Consider the following 19,841-nt stretch of genomic DNA (forward strand, 5'->3'; position numbering starts at 1 on the left):
GCAGTATAGCCACATTTGCATCACACAATAGGTACTGCAGTGTAAAAGGAGCATTGGAAAGAAGGGCAGAAGTGCTAGCATTATGCCCTGTCAGACTAGTGCAATAAACCCCATATCTGAATACTGTGTACAATCCTGGCCACTGCATCTCAAAAAGGGCATTGTAGAGCTGGGGAAAGTGCAGAAAATTACTACTAAAATGATCAAGGGGCTGAAATAGCATACATTTCAATGTTGCTTGTGTAGAACAGCATCTCACTGAATTATGCTCCTTATCTGTCAAATAATTGCTCCAGAACCGCTTTTAAAAGAATATATTTTTACTTCCCAATAACTGTACTTGTCCTACAGAGCCAGCCTCCATTTGTTTTAGTGACTCTTGAACAGAACACCCATTGGTTGTGCTAAATATTCTCTACTCAAGAATTCTCCCCACTCACATTTCTGAAATAGTATCTTATCCTTGTGCAGCGTATCTGCCCTTAGGTTACAATAGAATTACTGACATTCTCAAGAGCTACAATGAGAACTGTAGCTGCGATTGATGTTATGCACTAACATAAAGGAAGCCAATCAAATTCTCTATTGTGAAGTTATATATCTGAAAGCATATGTAAAAATCATTCAAAAGGTGGACAAATTAGATCTAGAGATTAGCTTCTATTCAGTTATATTTTTCTTTTTTAAAAAAAATTAAGTGATTGTTTACTCCAAAATATGTGCCACTGCATTCAGTATGAAGATAAATAGAATAGGACTGTAACTTGAAATGTATGTTGCAGAATGAGAATGCACTTTTTAAAAAAAGAAAGGAAGGCTGTAATTTTATGCCCATTTAGCTGGGAGTAAACCCAACTGGGACTTACTGGTGAATAGACATATACAGGATTGCATTGTAATAAACAAAAAGCCATACAGAGCTGGGGGGGGGCAGGAGGGGGAATACAAATACATGTATATGAAGAAGTGTGTGCTTGGAGAGAGGTATTTGCAACAGAAAATTCAGCTACTGCATTAAATGGGATTATGTCCAATATTTTTAACCTATATGCTTTCTGTACCAGTGTTCTTTTGATATGAATTATGAAATAGTGATCCACTTCCAGACTATCTACAATAGGGTAGTCACAGAAGACAACAAATCTTAAAATGTTGCCATTTTATTTCCATAAGCAGAATGTCAAATACTTAACCGTTGCTACAATCCCAGAAAGGGGAAGAATGTACAGTATTGAGACGGCAAATACAAAGCCAGAGAAAAGCATAATGTGAGATAAGAAAGCTGGGAAACAGGAAACATTCTCTTGCAGTAAATCATCTCTCCATTATAACATTAAAGTTGAAGAGGGGAATTCCCACGGAGCTCATTACTTCTGAACAGGTTTACATAGGACTGCTCTGTAAGGTGAACATACCATTCGCACCTATTTAGCACTAGGAGTAACCCAACTGAATTTTGGGTGTTTCCAGGTTGTTGCTACTTTCAGGTGGGATTTGGTCACATGCCAGCAAACTCAAGTTGTACAATTTGGAGTTCTTGCTCAACAAACCTGCTCTCTCCCCACCTCACCCCCGCAATCTTTTTTGCAATAAATGATGGAGATGTGCACCAGGAAATTATTAGTATTTATTAAATTTGTATTCCGCCTTTCACACGAAGATCACAGGACGGTTCACCACCTGAAAAATACAAAATGAGAGCACGAAATACATAATAAAACACGGGATGGCGCCTGATGTGAACCTTGCACAGAGGAGCATAGGAAGCTGCCTTATTCGAGTCAGACCGTTGGTCTGTATTATTTACACTGAAGGCATGGTCCAACAAGAAGCGCCCTGCATAAAAGCAAATATTCTCTCATTCTCCGGTGTATTTCCCCATCCTCATCACTTTCCTTATCAGAAAGGGCGCTCCCAGGCTGCCGCTGTTCTCCAGTGAGATTCAATAGCATATTACTGGCAAATCCACGATGCCGCATTTATTTGGGAGGAGGATGCCAAGGAAGGTGTGCGGGAACCTACGCGCATAAGCCACGCCGATCCCACAGTAAACAGCAACGGATGCACCAGCGGCCGACTTCCCATCCAGCAAAGCGCCGCGCCGCGGGAGGAGGCGGGACGAGCGATCCTGCCCGTCAAGCCAAAGCAGCGAATTGCCGGCGGAGCTTGCCGGCTTGCGCAAGCGCGTTGGCGGACGCTGAGCATTCTTGCGCCCCTTCAGGAAGGCTTGGGGAAGTGCGGCGGAGAGGACCGTCCTCGGTTCGGCGAAGGGGCGTCATGGCGGCGACGGTGCAGCAGCAGGGCAGAGTCAGCCTGAAGGAGCAGCGCTACGACCGGCAGCTCAGGTCGGCCTGGAGGGCGAGGAGGAGAAGAACGAGGGCTAGTTGGGCGCAGCGCAGGGGGAACGGCCCGCCTCGCGTTGCCACTTGTAGGGAGGCGGGTTGGGCAGGGGGCTTGGAGAGGCTCTGCCAGGGCAGGATCCTTTTCTGGCTGTTTCCTAGGGGCGCCTCCAGGATGGTCCAGTCGCCGCTCAGGGGACTTTCCTCGGCGGCACCGGAGCCAGGACGCCCTCCATCTCCTCCCGCCCAAGGCCTCTCTCTGTTGGCTAAGCCTAGGGCTTAAAAAACAAAAGCGAACAGCTCCCTTAACAAACTTTTACAAAGGCAGTGTGGGTCTAGTGGTTACAGCGGTTGTTTAGGACTGGGAAAACCCAGGTTCAAATCTCCCATTGGCCATGGAGCTCAGTGGGTGATCGGGGACTTCTTACGCTGGACAGGTGCACCCCACCTCCAGCAGAGATCTCTCTCCTTCCTATGCCAGGTATACATCTCAGGGACTCGCTTCACTTTTAACAGATGCCTCTTCTTCCCTAGCAAGTTCTAGTGTATCTTTTATATTGTGCCCAGCAACAGCCAAAAAGCCTCTGACCCAAAGGAGCACTTTGCTGTGTGTGCAGGTTTAAAGCTCTCTGTGTACCCTGCTTCACTGGCTTGTTGTGATGATGGAAGGGGAAGACCTATGTTCACATCAGCCTCAGTTCCTTGGAGCTCTAAGCACTGTATAAATATTACAAATAATGCTTACAAACCTCCTTAAAGTGCTCAAAAACCTTACAATATTTTCTAACTTGAGTCTGTTAGAAATCAAGCTTTCTTCATCTTTTAGCCAATTGTCCTATCATTCTGACAAATTTGTATTGTGCTCTTCCTCTGAGGAGTTCAGGGCCACATCATCATAGTATTTCTATTAGGTGGATGAGGCTGAGAGATGGTGCATAGTCCAAGACCACCTAGTAAGTTTTATGGGATTTTGAACCTGGATCTTTATAGTCAAAGTCTTAACACCTGTAGTCCTCCATAATACATCCCATTATCCCTGATTATTGGCCATGTTGGCTGGGGCTTCTGGGAATTGAGAATCCAACAACATCAGGATAGCTATTTGTTCCCCAATCTTGGTCTAACACTATAATTATAAAGAGCCAGTGTGGTGTAGTGGTTAAGAGTGGTAGTCACGTAATCTGGGTAACCGGGTTCGCGTCTCCGCTCCTCCACATGCAGCTGCTGGGTGACCTTGGGCCAGTCACAGTCTCTCAGCCCCACTCACCTCACAGAGTGTTTGTTGTGGGGGAGGAAGGGAAAGGAGAATGTTAGCCGCTTTGAGACTCCTTAAAGGGAGTGAAAGGCGGGATATCAAATCCAAACTCTTCTTCTTCTTCTTCTTAATTACGATACGAAAGTTTCTGTCCTGTTTCATTTTCAAGACTAGCCACTTCTCATTTCATCTGTTAGTTGTTTTTTTTAAGATACTCAGTTCCATGCTTATCTAATGAAGCAACACTTAACAGTGATGTTCTGAAGCATCCTTCATCAGTGCATCAGTTTCTTGTATGTATCCTCTCTCAAAATTTGAATTAGGAATGTTGATGATTCTTGTGTTTTTGTGTTGCAGATTATGGGGTGACCACGGACAAGAAGCTTTAGAATCTGCACACGTTTGTGTGATAAATGCAACGGCCACAGGAACTGAGATCCTCAAAAACTTAGTTCTGCCAGGTATAAATAAAAACAAATGTGCAACTTTCATTGAGTAGAAAAGTTGTAATTTGGAGTAAGCACCATGTTTATTTGTTTCTTCAAGGTGTTGGATCGTTTACAATTGTTGATGGGAATCAAGTCACCGGTGAAGATGTTGGCAATAGGTAATGTGTGCACCATAGTTCTGAAAATGAAGGAGTGTGTTTAGGTGTGGGAGGTGAGTTGCTTGCAAACCCATAGGGACACTGCTGACCTCTAAACTATATGATCGGCAGGTTGGGCAATGTTCTGTCTGTACCAGGCCTATTTCAAAATTACCATTTAAAATATGTGGGAAGAATTCAGTGGGGCTCTGAGCAGCACAGTGTTGTAGAGTGTGGGGCAAGTAAAGATGTGGCTATGCAGAAACAACTGGGAATGTGCTCTTGGTTGGCCTTTGGCAAGTGAGCACTGATAAGCACTGATAAATTAATTGGTAGTTAGAGTAAGCACTGATAAATTAATTGGTAGTTAGAGTAAGCCCCACTGGGACTGATTGGATCCTATTACTGCATTCTTCCACTGTCTCAATGTTCTGCTGTTGATAGGGCCATAATCACTTGAATTACAAAAATCCAAAATATTAATTCCAACAAGAACATTCCTATTGGAGAGAGGAAATGTGTTTGGGCTGTTTTCTTGGAGTACATTCCATAAAGTGATATATTTTATTTCGAGAAATGTTTCATCAAGTTAAAACTCTGAAATGTGTGGTTGCTTTTTCTGCTTTTTTTAGTTTTTTCCTGCAAAGAAGCAGCATTGGCCAGGTAAGAAAATATTAAATGTGCTGTATTGGGAAAGTGACTCTGTAGTATTTGAGAGACCTGTAGTATTTGAGAGACCACCTTATCTCTTACCTATGCAGTAGGTCGCTGTAGTCTACAGGATAACTTCTCCTAAAGTTCCAAAGATCTCAAAAGCCCACTCCACAGTAACTTGGAGCAGGGATTTCAGTATGGCAACCCCTGTTCTATGGAACAAAGAGATGACAATTGCCCATTATTTGCACTTTCCAGAAACAGTTGAATACATTTTTGTTCTAACATGCTTTCCTAGGTGAATGAATGGGTCTCTGCCATGGGTGTCCACTTTGAATTGTTTTAAAAATTATCTGTTGTTGTTTTTGGTGGTATGTTTAACTGTTTTAAGCTGTTTTATTCTGTTTTGTACATTGCCTTGAAACATGTTCATAGAAAGTGATTAACAATAACTAACTAACAGTACATTGGACCCACCTGGTGAAATATATTTTACTTTCTCTTTCATAATAAAGAGATTAACAGTGCAATCTCATACATGTCTACTCAGAAGTAACTTCCAATGAGTTCAAAGGGATTTACTTCCAGGTAGGAGTGAACAGAATTGCAGCACATAACTAAATAATATGACTAGAATACAGATAAACAGATTGCACATTATGTAAGAGCCAATCAGAACCCTTACAAATTCACACAAATGCTTGGAAGGACTTGTTCTAATTAGTTCACTCAAAATTAAGCCTTCTTAGCCACCTGCTTGCATGCAAAGGTCAGCATGTTCTACCCAAACAAAACTTTGGTCATTTCCCCCTCTAGCTATGCTAGTGCCTGTGAGAAAGTAGAGCCCACATCAAATTCCATTGTCTTTTTTTCTCTGCACTACTTTTCATCAGCAGTACATAACCTGACCACTCCATGAGGTAACCTTGAGGCTGGGTTACTGTAATGTGTTGCATGTGGGGCTGCCCTTGGATCTAGTTCCAACGTAGTAGTAGTAGTAGTAGTATCAATACACACCTTTTCCCCTGACAGGCACTCACTGCAGCTTACAGATAAAAATAAAAGGTAAAGGTACCCCTGCCCGTGCGGGCCAGTCTTGACAGACTCTAGGGTTGTGCGCTCATCTCACTCTAGAGGCCGGGAGCCAGTGCTGTCCGCAGACACTTCCGGGTCACGTGGCCAGCGTGACATCGCTGCTCTGGCAAGCCAGCGCAGTACACGGAACGCCGTTTACCTTCCCGCTAGTAAGCGGTCCCTATTTATCTACTTGCACCCGGGGGTGCTTTCGAACTGCTAGGTTGGCAGGCGCTGGGACCGAGCGACGGGAGCGCACCCCGCCGCGGGGATTCGAACCGCCGACCTTTCGATCGGCAAGTCCTAGGCGCTGAGGCTTTTACCCACAGCGCCACCCGCGTCCCAACAGATAAAAATAGGAAAAGCTAAAAATATGTGATGGGGAAACAGTCATTAAAAGCAATTAAATGTTGATAGAGAATCAAAACTATATATATACAAATAAGTGCAATAAAAAAAAACAGCACAGCCATTTCATTCAAAGCAGTCAGTTCCTAAAAACCTTTTGGAACAAGAACGTCTTGTTGACAGAAGGACCTATTGACAGAAGGACGACAAGGAGAGAGCCAACAAGGAGAGGGAACATCCCTCTCTGCAACCCCACCAAACACGCTTGTGAGAGCAGCTTGTGAGAGAAGTATGTAAGCATGCATAGGATTGTAGTCATAACAGTCTAATATTTCCAATTGTTATTTTTAAACAGAATCGAGCCCAGTGCGCCACAGAACTACTACAAGAATTGAATAACGATGTCTCCGGAAATTTCGTGGAAGAGGTTTGTAGCAAACATCCTTGTGTATACTGGAGTGTTGGCAATTGGAAAAGTATAAAAGAGAAGGTTGCATGTGTGTGCCACCTATAACCATGGCATGCAACTAGAGAATTACAAGTGAAGGGAAATGGTAGCCAAGCCAGCTGAGTGGTACAGCATCCTGCCTCCTCCACAGCACCCTTTGTCATCACTGCATCACACTGTGGAAAGGTCTGATGTGAAAAGGCATCATCAGCCACACTTTAAATAGCAAATCCTGTTCATGTTGTGTAAATTGATATTATAGCAGAGCATAGATTTACTCCAAAAGTAGAGTGACCTTGGCAGTTGTTAATGCAGCTTTAAAGAGTGTGCATGTGACAGTGAATCTTGGCCAAATTGTGCCAAACAGTCATCACTGTTCTGTGCAGGGTGAATGAGGTAACTGCTATATTTATGTGGTTGATGCCTTGATTGATGCTTGAATGTGAGGCACAGAAAATTCCAGATGTTGATTTGTTCATATCTTTAGGATTTAGGAAAATCCTAAATTTAGGGGGGGGGTTACCCATAGTCCTACATATATGTGCATATTAAAAGTAAGTTTGCAATTCATGCACTTAGCCCAATAAGTGAAACTAATGTTTAATATTTCTATGTGCAATTGCTTTATGATCTAATATGTATGTGTCTAATGCATTTTCTTAAGAATCCAGATAAACTTCTGGACAATGATCCTTCATTTTTCTGCCGGTTTAATATAGTGATTGCAACTCAACTCCCAGAGAGGTAAGCAAGAATCAAATTAACATTATCATGTAAAATGCAAATATTCTTCAGGCTTTTTCAGTGAATATGTAAATTACGTGAGAAAGCTAGTGTGTCATCCTTGTTTTTAATGCTTACATCCAATTGATTTCCATTATGTTTGAGCACAATTCCATTTAGTTAAGTTGTGTTTTCCTCTAGCTATTGCCATTCCACTGAAACAAAAAAAAATACACACTTGGCTGGGAAATTCACTAGATAAGGGCCAAACTAGATGTTCTAGAAACCTGAGTTCCTTAGGTATTGCAAAGGGATAAGAGTGGAAATTGTGTCCTTGCAACCTTTCTCCCTAGATGTTTTGTCCATACCCGACCCAGAAAATGCGTGTCTGGGAAGGAAGTGGGTGTTGCAAAGGAAATGTGCATAAATTATTTCTGCCCTTTGCTTTGCAGTAGAGAAACAACAGTCTGATTTCCCAGTGCTGCATTTGTTTCTAAATGCTTGGTTTGGCCCTAAGGAGATCTGCTGTGGTAATCAACTTGTTAACCTACCATTCCTTATAAAGGAATTCTCTGCTTGATTTGTGGCCTGCATCTTGATAATGAAAGGAGTTCAGTCATCTCTATACTCTGATAAAGATTCAGAAAAGTTGATAAAGATTCAGAAAAAGTTGCTACATTGCTCGCTATTCTGTCATAATATACTGAAAACAATAAATTTGAATTATTTAAGATACACTATATATTGAGCTGCTGGTTAAAATAACTTTTGTGATTGCTTAACTTTATATTCAACAGAAATATAGGCTGTGGACCACTTTTAAAGAAAAAATATTTCTTTTTTGCAATAGAGCAGTCTCTCTCTCTCTGTGTGTGTGTGTGTTTGTGTGTGTTCTCTTGATCTGACTCCATATCTTAATATTTTTCAGTACATTACTCAGGCTTGCCGAAGTCCTCTGGAATTATAACATTCCGCTGTTAGTTTGTAGGACTTATGGATTAATAGGATATATGAGAATCATTATTAAAGAACACCCAGGTAAGAGATTCATTTAATAATTAAGAGCTTCTCCTATGTTGGGGTAGTCAACATGGTGCCTTACAATTATTGTTGGTTTCCAGCTTGTATTGGCCAAGCTGGTATGGGCAGGGATGATGGGAGTTGTAGTCTAACAGCATCAGAAAGATACCATGTTGGCCACTTCTGCCATATAGCTTATACATGGCCATCTTTTAAAATGTTATTATTATTGAATTGTAACATGACAGATTTTTTGAGACACTTCAGTATGTTTCATACTGAGTGAACATACTAAAAAATAATAATCTAGAAATGTAGTTCATCTTGTTGGTAGCAAAATTAGATGTAAAATCCAGTCCCAAACTGTAGATCTGACTACCTCTACTTTTTATTGTATGCCATTTCTCCAGCAAATAGTAGGTTTTTCCAGAGGGGAAGGCGCATTGCTCAATGGTAGCATCTGCATTGTATGTAGAAGGCTCTAGGTTCAATCTCTGGCATTTCCAGGTTGGTCTGGAAGAAAACCCTGTCTGAAAACCTAGAAAACGTTGCCTGTCAGTGTAGATAACACTGAGCTAGATGGACCATTATGATAAATAGCATGTGAAGTTGAATATGTTATCATCAACTTTTCTTTCAAATCAAAATCTCCTTCAATATTTTGATAGTTGTGGAATCTCACCCAGACAATGCATTGGATGATTTGAGACTGGACAATCCTTTTCCAGAACTGAAGGAGCACATTCAGTCTTATGATTTGGATCATATGGACAAAAAGGTTAGTATAAGCTCTGTGTTCTGTCTAGCAATATGGGTGCAGGCTTTAGAGACAATCCACACAATCATTTTAAGAGAAGTGGCTTACAGGCTGTAACTAATGCCTACGAAAGACTCTTTTTAAAAATAGTGTTTTGAGTTTGAGACTTTCAGTGAATTCACCTATTCTAGTTTCTGGTTTTATTTTGAAGAATTTAATGCTGCAGTAGAATTCCATGAGATAAGCAGTGTGAGGTCTGTTTGAAGAAAAAATTGCTAAGCATACTTTTTGAACCAGATCCTTCATTACAGGTTTGCTTCTCCATACACTTCCAACATAAGCTTGTTATAAAACCACAGCAACTAGCCCAAGAAGCATTGAATAGCTCAAAATAATTAAATCATTGATTATTATTTAAGGCTTTATGGCCACCCCTGAATGCTGTTGGGATTTTAAACCAAGAGGAAAATTCTGTGTCTTCACTAATGGGCAACTTGCGAAGTCACATGCAAACTCATAAAGCTGAGGAAGTTGTGTGGGTTCTTCAGATCTGTTGCACAAATTGGAAGAATTATGCTGCAAGCATGTTAATGACACCTGTTTATTGAAAGTGGTTCAGTTAATTTATCTGTTTTTGTTGAATGCTGAATTTTTGTGGTGCATTGAACCTGTACTTAGTTCAACAGCTTCCTTGCTTCAGGGTTGCTGTATTCATCTGTTTAAAGCAAGTATAATTTTGCATTTGCAGGAACACAGCCACATTCCATGGATTGTGATCATATCCAAGTATCTAGAAAAATGGCATAATGAAGTATGTAGACACTATGGTAATATTCTAACATATTGGTGCTTTCTTTTCAGCACTATGGAAATTAAGCTTCCCAAAGAAGCTTAAGTGCTATTATTATATGTTTTAGGACAGAGGCTGCAGTCTGGTTTGTGGCTGGCTGCTTAAATCCTACTGACCAACTCAATTTAAGCAGCCAGATTGTGTGTAGAAATACAGCTAAAAAGCAAACCAGTTGAGTGCTCTCCAGATATATTTATTTGGAATAAAAATATTTTTAAAAATCTGGCTGCATATAGGCGAAGTACCTGAATGGGAATCCCCCCAGGATTCAGTAATACCCTATTCCCTTGTCTTCTCTTTTATCCCTCATCCACCAATTTCAACATGTAAGTTCATGGGCAGGCAGTTGTTTCAGGCAATTGAAGGTCTGTATGCACTTCCCATATCCCTATTCAGACCCCATTTTCTGCCATATTTGTGTTCCAGGTTGGCCTGTATTCTGGGGAGGGGGGAGGATAGGGTTCAATTGAACCTTGTATGATTCTGTACCTGGGTGCTCCACCAGTACACAACTGTATACCAGTACACAACTGCACTTGTCTTGATTTATCGTCTTTGATTAACCATGAGATCCTGCTGCTGTTTTTGTTAAATATTGATGATTGCTTTTAATGTAAATGTTAAAACAAGTAAAGATTTCACTTTATAAAAATTAAAAAGAACATCAATGCCTGGATAGCTTACCCCTGGTCAGACATAGTTAGAAATATGGAAAATAGTGCCCCAAAGAACAATTTTTGCTATTTGCTGGAACACAGATGCATACTCAATACTCCCTTGCTAGTTGGCCGCTCTATGTTTTTACATAGTTCACATATATAACTTTTCCATTTAGAACAGTGGACAGATGCCTAAGAACTACAAAGAAAAGGAAGCCTTCCGAGAGATGATTAGGCAAGGTAATGTCAAGCAAGAGCTTATTAGCAATATACCAAAGGTGCAGTATTTTAAAATACATTTTTATATATTAATATGGGGGCGGGGCGGCTAACCTATGGCCTCCAGATGTTCTTGAACTTCAAGTCTCATCAGCCCCAGCCAATATAGCCACTGGTCAGGGATCATGAAAATTGTATCATCAAGCGGGTCGGGGTGCTCATGAGTTAACCTAGGACTTGGCACTACCTGAATGAGCCTTCACAAGTCTGAGTGAAGCATCAGGCTCTCATACACTCTGTCCCCTTTCATCCTCAGTAGTGGCACCCACCCTGTTGAACGCCCTCCCATCAGATGTCAAGGAAATAAGCAGCTATCCTATTTTTAAAAGACTTCTGAAGGCAGCCCTGATTTTAATATTTTAATATTTAATTTAAAAGTTTTTAATATTTAATGCTGTATTGTTTTTAACACTCAATTGGGAGCCGCCCAGAGTGGCTGGGGAAACTCAGCCAGATGGGCGGGGTATAAATTATTATTATTATTATATTATCCTGCTGCTGAGTTTAGTTTCACTTTCAAAGAATCTCAGCTTAGCATTGCTTACAAACCAGGGGCCCATATTTAAAGCTAGCAATGCTTAGTTTCTAAAGGAAACCAACTTCAAAATACAGCTTATAAAGTTGTCTTGTTTAAATAACTAATTTTGTGTGTTTTAAATCAGGATCCCTAGATTGTACACTGCACTACAAAACTAAGCAGAAATCTTCCCCCGGGGGTATGGGAGGTGTGTGAGCAGGGGCTTCACTTTGGAGGTTCATCTATGTAGAACTAAACAATGGTTTAGCGTTGCAGCTTTATCTTGAGCTCTGTTGTGCTTTAAGAATACATGTAAAATATGCATAAATGGTATTGCTATTTTTTATCATCACCATCATTAATGTATTAATCTTATAAGCCACTAACTATCTCAAGGCAATTTACATAAAAATGCCCAAAATATCAACTTTTAAGAGAACCTGACAAAGTCACTTGAATTTGAAGAAGAAGAAGAAGAGTTTGGATTTGATATCCCGCCTTTCACTCCCTTTAAGGAGTCTCAAAGCGGCTAACATTCTCCTTCCCTTCCTCCCCCACAACAAACACTCTGTGAGGTGAGTGGGGCTGAGAGACTTCAAAGATGTGTGACTGGCCCAAGGTCACCCAGCAGCTGCATGTGGAGGAGCGGAGACGCGAACCCGGTTCCCCAGATTACGAGACTACCCCTCTTAACCACTACACCACACTGGCTCTAAAGAATAATGAAGATCACCTATGTTTAAAGTCCTGCTTTTTCTGTTCCTATTAGGAATCTTAAAAAATGAAAATGGAGGCCTAGAAGATGAAGAAAACTTTGAAGAAGCTATTAAAAACGTGAACACAGCTGTAGCTGCTACTAAGGTAAAATAAGATTCCTCCACAGTATTCTAGCCGCATAATTACTGAATCCTTTGTTGGAAAATTTGCTTAAATTTGTTCTCCCCCCCCCCCCCCTTTAGATACCAGGTTGTATTGAAGACATTTTCAGTGACGATCGTTGTATCACTCTTTCAAAGCAGGTAATAAACACAAACAGCTTTCTACTGTATTCTACTTATCTAAATAGAAAAAGTTAGTGTGATATTTTTGTTTACCCTTAAGAGTCCACACTTTTGGATCTTGGTTCGAGCTGTAAAGGAATTTGTGGCAAAGGAGGGTCGAGGAAATTTACCTGTCCGGGGCACAATTCCAGATATGATAGCAGATTCTAGTAAATTTATCAAGCTGCAAAATATGTAAGTATTGTCTGTTTTTTGCTTTATATTATATTAAATATTGAATGATAACGCGCACACCCCCAAATCATAGAATTGTAGACTTGGAAGGGATCCCAAGGGTCATCTAGTTCAACCCACTGCAATGAAGGAATATCAACTAAAGCATCCATGGCAGATGGCCATCCAACCTCTGCTTAAAAACCTCCAGGGAAGGAAAGTCCGCCACCTTCTTAGGGACTGTGATCCAATTGGACTAGCAATAGCAGCATGGGTGACACGATAGTGTAAGACAGGGTATAGCAGCTGTATAGAAGCACGTGTAGATTTGAATGATTTTTGTTGTTGTTCCATGATCTCTAGCATTTCTTCCTTCAGAGCTCAATAAAAGGGAACCAAATGTGTATTTCCCCCCATAGTATTTTTTTCAGCCACAAACGAATTGCCAATGCACCATTACCTGTAGTTCACTTACAGGGCAGTTCTCAGAAGTAAGTTCTGGGACTACGATCTTTAGAATGCTGCTCATTCCACTAACTACTTAGCCATAAAGGTATTTGTTCCCTTAACTGTGTTCATGTTCCTGATAAGTGAATTCAAGCAGATGACAATATTGATAGTTTTCAGTGACCGCTTCTCACATGCCTGTTTTGTACAGAGATTCCTGTTTCGGTACAAAAACATATAAAGTAATAATGACCTTCTAAGTATCAATTTTAAAACAAATAGATCTTAGGAAGCTGGCGCAGTCCCTGTCTTTCCATTTGTCTTTGACAATCTGTAACATGAGAATGAATATTGATGTAGATGTAGCCTACTGATTTCTGGAATTGGTCTTACTGAAGTTTTACGTTTTTGCCCCTTTTTAAAAAGATATCGTGACAAAGCTAAGAAAGATGCCGAAGCTGTGGCTAACTATGCTGCCAAGCTGCTCCAGTCATTAGGCAAGGTGAGCTAATGAAAGTTATGTTTTGAATCTTCCTTCTCTTTAATCTTCCTTCTCTATCTTAACATGGAAAGCGGCTCCTATATAATGACCCAGTCCAAAGAGCTAATGATCTGTACTCACAGATTTGTACTTGATCGACAGAACTGTTGATAATTGCGAGTAGATTTTTTAAAAAATGATAACTTAACATATTGTGTTGGGATGGTAAAGGTAAAGGGACCCCTGACCATTGGGTCCAGTCGTGGCCGACTTGGGTTGCTGTGCTCATCTCACTTTATTGGTCGAGGGAGCCAGTGTACAGCTTCCGGGTCATGTGGCCAGCATGACTAAGCCACTTCTGACGAACCAGAGCAGCGCATGGAAACGCCGTTTACCTTCCTGCCAGAGCGGTACCTATTTATCTACTTGCACTTTGACATGCTTTCGAACTGCTAGGTTGGCAGGAGCAGGGACCAAGCAATGGGAGCTCACCCCGTTGCAGGGATTCGAACCGCCAACCTTCTGCTCGGCAACTCCTAGGCTCTGTGGTTTAACCCACAGTGCCACCCGCGTCCCGTGTTGGTATGGAGCCTTTAACTAAGACACCAGTGTTCATGTGACTTTCCTTGTTTCATTGTGACTGGGATGAATGTTACAGCCATGAAAATTCATGGAAGATTCTAATTCCTAGGAGTTGTGTGATGGAGGCATCCAGTAAAGTGTGGACTAACATACTCACTGTCCCAAGGCAGGGTCACATGGTACCAAAGCATCAACTAGTTCCTGAGTCTTTGCCTCCACTCCAGTTCCTTTCCTTCCTTTAAACAGAATATGTTTAAACTGCTCCTCACTCCTTGGTTTTTGTTTTTAATTCTTACCTTGCCAGTTCTTTGATTCTTCCTATTTTTTCTTTCCCCCTCTTTCCTGCCTTTTTTCTCTTGCTGGCATCCAGTGTCTTTCTTTCCCTATGGCCTTTTTACTTTTGTGACTCATCCAACAGCACAGATTTCACCACTAGAAAGTCATTACCACATAATACCATTTTTAAAAAAGATAATACAAGAAAGCAGTTTACACCAAAGCAGCAAATTTATATTGAACATACACTTTCTTAAACACTATCAGTCTTACTGAATCAGGGCAATATTCCTCAATTTTCTTGTCTTATTTGCTACTTATTCTTATGACAATGCAGAATTAGGAGAAAGTGGCTGCTTAATAAGATTATTCTACTTAAATAAATGTTACTTCAAACATCTAATGAACATTTTAAAAACAATTGTGTTAAGAGAATTGGCATGTTAACATGACACTTTATTTCATAGGCACCAGAATCTATTTCTCAGAAAGAACTGAAACTACTTTGTAAGTATTCATGGTTTTCTCTCAGCTTATACTGTGTTACATTGTCTTTGTTACTGTGTACTTAGTTTTTCACACATGGCTTCTCCATTTTGGCTTTATTTTTGTTAAATAAATCATGACACATATCATTTATTGTTCATCTGAGGTTGCATTTACCTAATTTTAAGATCTGCTAAGGAACTGATGATTGTTACTATGTCCTATACATATACCGTATTTTTCGCCCTATAGGTCACACTTTTTCCCCTCCAAAAATGAAGGGGAAATGTGTGTGCGTCCTATGGGGCGAATGCAGGCTTCAGGAGAGCCCCAGCGCCAGCCCCACAAGGTCGGGGGACAGAGGGAGGCGGAACGTCGCCATCCCGCTGTCTCCCGAAGTGGTTTGGAGACTGACGGCGGGGAGACCCCGCCGCCAGCCCCGCAAGCTCCGGGGACAGTGGGGAGGCGCAGCGCATCTTCCCGCTGTCCCCGTACCTGATCTGAAGGCGGGCGGCGGGGAGAAGAGCGCTTCTCCCCGATGCCTGCCCCGCAAGCTCTGGGGACAGCTGGGAGGCGCAGCGCGTCTTCCCCCTGTCCCCGGACCTGATCTGAAGGCGGGTGGCGGGGAGAAGAGCGCTTCTCCCCGCTCCCGGCCCCACAAGCGCCTGGGGGGGAAATAATTTTTTTTTCTTTATTTCCCCCCCCCCCAAAAAAAAAACATGGTGCGTCCCATGGGCCGGTGCGTCCTATGGGGCGAAAAATACGGTACATATACTATTTACTATAAAACAGAATTCATAGAGGGTGTACTTTCTTTTTCACATGACTGTATATGCATAAACATTTCTGTCTCTACAGAGTTTTTGGTGTCATTCTAGTGGCTGGAGAAAATCTATCTTTGTTTGAAGCATCTCACATTAGCATTTCTGTGGACCAGGAGGTTCAAATCCTTACAAAGCCACTAGAAAATAACTCAGTGAATTTTATATAATTGCCAGGTTTATCCTTTTTTTTGTTTTTTGTTTAAATGATTAGGTTTCAAGGGCTATTTGTTTTTGTTTTTTAAAAATGCTATCCCTTCATTACACATACTTTTCTCTCTTCCTTCCCAACTCTATTTAGGCACTAATTCAGCATTTCTTCAAGTAGTGCGGTGTAGATCTCTTTCTGAAGAGTATGGATTGAATACTTCAAACAAAGATGAGATCAGTAAGAACATGAGTTTATAATCTATAGTCTTCTTTGACTGTGTTTTCATCTGCAGACAGTGATGTGGAAATAATGACCTGAAAGGGATTATGTCATTCTGTTGTTTCCTTTGTTTCTGCTGTAGCATGAGAAATGGAATTGGGATCTTAGTTACGGGGAAATGTGTGACCCCAAAGTAGCTTTGATCTTTGTGCCTTATTATAGATGGGATATGCTAATGGTTACAGCAGTGATGAGGAGAGTGAAAGTGCAACTTGCTTTTGCTATTTCTTGGTGAAAACAAATTTCAGAAATTATTTTGTTAGGTCTGTAGATCATACATGAACCATTCATGCTGACTTAGTAGGGAAAATTCTAAGGGAAAAAACCTCAAATGCTTGTCACATGATCAATCCTTCCCTTTGTTTATTTTAAAACATTTTAGCCCTCTTATCACAATGAGCCCAGGGTGAGATATAACACAACAGAACTAAAATACAACGTAACAACAGCATAGTGATATAAATACATGCAGAGCAGAAAACAAAAAACAGCTTATAATGAATTTTAAGAGGTAGAATATTCCACAATTGGGGCTCTACAGTGGAGGCTGTTAAATGGGTTGCTGCATAGCAGATATCATACCTAAGTGGAAACATTAACAGGGCTCCCCCCTTCCCCACAGATTTTAATTCACCAGCAGGAGAGAAGGTACATATTTAGCTCTCAAGCTGTTTAGGGCTTTATAAATTAATACAAGCATCTTGTCTGGTAGCACATGGGTAGCCATTGTTGCTCCTTCAGGACCAGTGTTAACATCATCCTGATATTCCAATCTACTCAGTAATAAGGTGGCTGCATTCTGCATAAGCTGCAGCTTCCAGACCAGCTCCAAGGGCAGCCCCATGCAGAGCACATTACAGTCATTTATCTGTCTATCTGGGAGTCTTCCAGTGCACGAGTCACTGTGGCATGGCTATCCGTGTCCAGGAATGACTGTAGCCAACAAATCAGCCAAAGCTGTTAACAGGCACTCCATCTTGGAGTTCAGTCTCAGCTTATTCAGCCCACCATTGTATCCAAGCCCAATCAAGAACTTGTAGACTACACCTGAGTCAGATGCCAAGGAGAACAAAGCTGGGTGTCATCAGTGTATTGATGGCCCTCAAGCCCCTGGTGGCCTCACCAGTTTCATATAGATGTTATATAGCATGGGAGACATGACTGTATGTTGGGAAATCTCACAGAGACCCAGCTGTTCTCCCTCAAGACTACCAGCCTGAAATCCACCCTGCAGGTTGGAGTGGAACCACTGTGTCTTCTGACACCCAAGCCACAGAGCTGTTCTAGCAAAATACCATGGTTAATTATATCAAAAACTGCTGAGCAATCCAAGGGATGTTACTGAGCTTCATTCCTCCTTTTCTCCTAACAGAGGTCATCCATCTAAAGAGACCCAAGACCATTTTGGTTCTGAAACTGGGCTGGAACCCAAGAATGGGTCTAGATAATCATCTTCATTCAAGAGCTGAAGTTTGGTGGCAACCACCCTCTTGAGCACTTATCCCAGAGCATAGACCTTAGCGAGTAGGCACTATCACAGCATTTGGGTCCCCAAAGGCCAGTGTTGGTCAAACACATTTATGTCTGTTGACTGTAATTCACAAACCATACAGAGATGTTTGTGTAACCAATTTCTTGTGAAAATTGAATTTCAGTTCAGGTGATTTTAGGATTTTTATAAAAGCAATGCAACACTTTTCTTCAGCCTATTGGTACACAATTAACACTATTTTTCCCTTAAAGTTTCCCATATGGATAACCCTGATAGTGAGATGGTGCTGTACTTGATGTTACGAGCTGTGGATAGATTCTTTAAACACCATGGGAGATATCCAGGTAAATTTGATTTTAATATTGCTCAGTTTCCAACACTGTTAGCAAAATATGTGTTTAGTACAATGGATAAATTGAATAAATTGAAAATTTCCGTAAGTGACCCTTGGGTATAACCTTAATAATATTCTGTGTTCATAAATATATAGATTAATTGTGTGGTTGAGGCATATACCATTATTATGCCTCTATATATTTTACAAATTAGATTACAAAGATTTATTAAATCATATGATTTTTTTAAAAATTATCTTCTCTTACAAAAATTATATCTATGTACAATTTAAAAAAATCATTTCCAGGTGCTTATAATTATCAAGTGGAAGATGACATTGGAAAACTGAAATCTTGCCTCAACAGTTTTCTTCAGGAATATGGATTACCTGTAACAGTGAAGGATGATTACGTTCATGAATTGTAAGTACTATATAAAATTAAAATAAAGTTTTCCTGGGTTTTGTTTTGGTATTACAAATTTTACAATGTTGTTTTTCCTGTGTAGTTGTCGCTATGGAGCTGCTGAGCCACATATGATTGCAGCATTTTTGGGAGGTGAGAAATACTATAATTTTAACCAGTTCTTCTCTAGCTGTACACTTATTAGGACATGAAAAAATATTACAGCTTTATATTCTCTTTTTTAATACTAGTGGAAGTTTTTTCACTCGTCTTATTAATTAATTTATGACTCCTTTTACATCCATCTCATGACAACTTACAGACATATCATAAAACAATAACATAGTTTTAAAAATTATGTAAGAATAATAGAATCATAGATTTGTAGAGATGGAAGGTGCACAATGAAGTGTTCATTTTGAATTGTTTTTAAACCTACTTGTCAAAATTAAAATGTCTCTGGAATATATAGTATTTGGAATACATGCTATGTAGAATTCAAGATATGAGATAGTGTATTTGACTCAGCCATGATAAAAACAATCTATATCATTTCCAAAACTGAAATATTTCCAATGTGTACACATTGTTCAAGGTAAGAAACATGTTGTAGACTCTGTTTTATGTGATTAATGTGATTACAGATATTATTTAACAGGGTCATGGGTTTTGCTGTATGCTGCTTTGAAGAGTCTATATATAAAGTAGTATAAAAATGTCCTAAAGTTAATAAGTTGTTTGCTGTCTACCACTGAGTGAAGTTGGTTATGGGAATTGTTAAGCTCTATTTTCAGTTCACTGGCATAAAGTGGCAGTTGAAGAAAAACAATTTTGTATTGCATCAATTGAGTTATGAAGTTCTAACTTTGTTCCTTCCTCTTCCAATTCCCCTGCTGTTTTACAGGAGCTGCTGCTCAAGAAGCTGTGAAAATAATTACAAAACAATTTGTAATTTTCAATAACACCTACATTTACAATGGCATGTCACAGACATCTGCAACATTCAAGTTATAGGCTAAGCACAGTGCATTGTTTAAAACTGTGGTTGCATTTAATTTGCAGTTTGTTCTGTAAATGATCGCTGCTATATTTGCTGCCAAGTTCCCTTCTTTGTAATTTTTCCCAATTATTAAATGTTCTTCTGAACTGTAATAAATATTTTTATCTTGTATTTTAATAAGAGGCACTGGAATAGATTGACTGTCATCACTATCAACATCGTATTATTTTAGATGTAAGCAGCATTTTTCTTCTGTGTTATTGGGAGTGGGACCCAATACAGACCATTGCTATTAGCCTGCTCATATCACTCCGAAAAGTGTTTCTTAACCTATGTGTTAAATAAATACCTCTTTGAAGCAAA

The 19,841-nt window shown here is 40.3% G+C and overlaps 1 protein-coding gene and 1 long non-coding RNA gene across 2 annotated transcripts; one reads left to right on the forward strand and one right to left on the reverse strand.

The window, feature by feature from the left end:
* Positions 1 to 1,140: 1,140 nt before the first annotated feature.
* On the reverse strand, positions 1,141 to 2,068 carry LOC310683085. The gene is made up of 2 exons (XR_014514279.1): positions 2,023 to 2,068; positions 1,141 to 1,680 (listed from the first exon to the last, which is right to left on the reverse strand). It is a non-coding gene; the product is annotated as an uncharacterized lncRNA (long non-coding RNA).
* Positions 2,047 to 19,841, forward strand: NAE1 (NEDD8 activating enzyme E1 subunit 1). Its single transcript, XM_083452508.1, has 20 exons — positions 2,047 to 2,345; positions 3,952 to 4,055; positions 4,141 to 4,201; positions 4,813 to 4,843; positions 6,612 to 6,683; positions 7,369 to 7,448; positions 8,356 to 8,465; positions 9,116 to 9,225; positions 9,953 to 10,015; positions 10,890 to 10,953; positions 12,279 to 12,370; positions 12,469 to 12,528; positions 12,611 to 12,744; positions 13,597 to 13,672; positions 14,977 to 15,016; positions 16,118 to 16,204; positions 17,990 to 18,082; positions 18,382 to 18,496; positions 18,582 to 18,631; positions 19,383 to 19,841. Exons 1-20 carry the CDS (start codon positions 2,062 to 2,064, stop codon positions 19,490 to 19,492), a joined length of 1,836 nt encoding a protein of 611 aa, XP_083308634.1. The 5' UTR covers positions 2,047 to 2,061; the 3' UTR covers positions 19,493 to 19,841.

Source organism: Podarcis tiliguerta (genome assembly GCF_965153285.1).
Source record: "Podarcis tiliguerta genome assembly, chromosome: 8".
Taxonomy (NCBI): domain Eukaryota; kingdom Metazoa; phylum Chordata; class Lepidosauria; order Squamata; family Lacertidae; genus Podarcis; species Podarcis tiliguerta.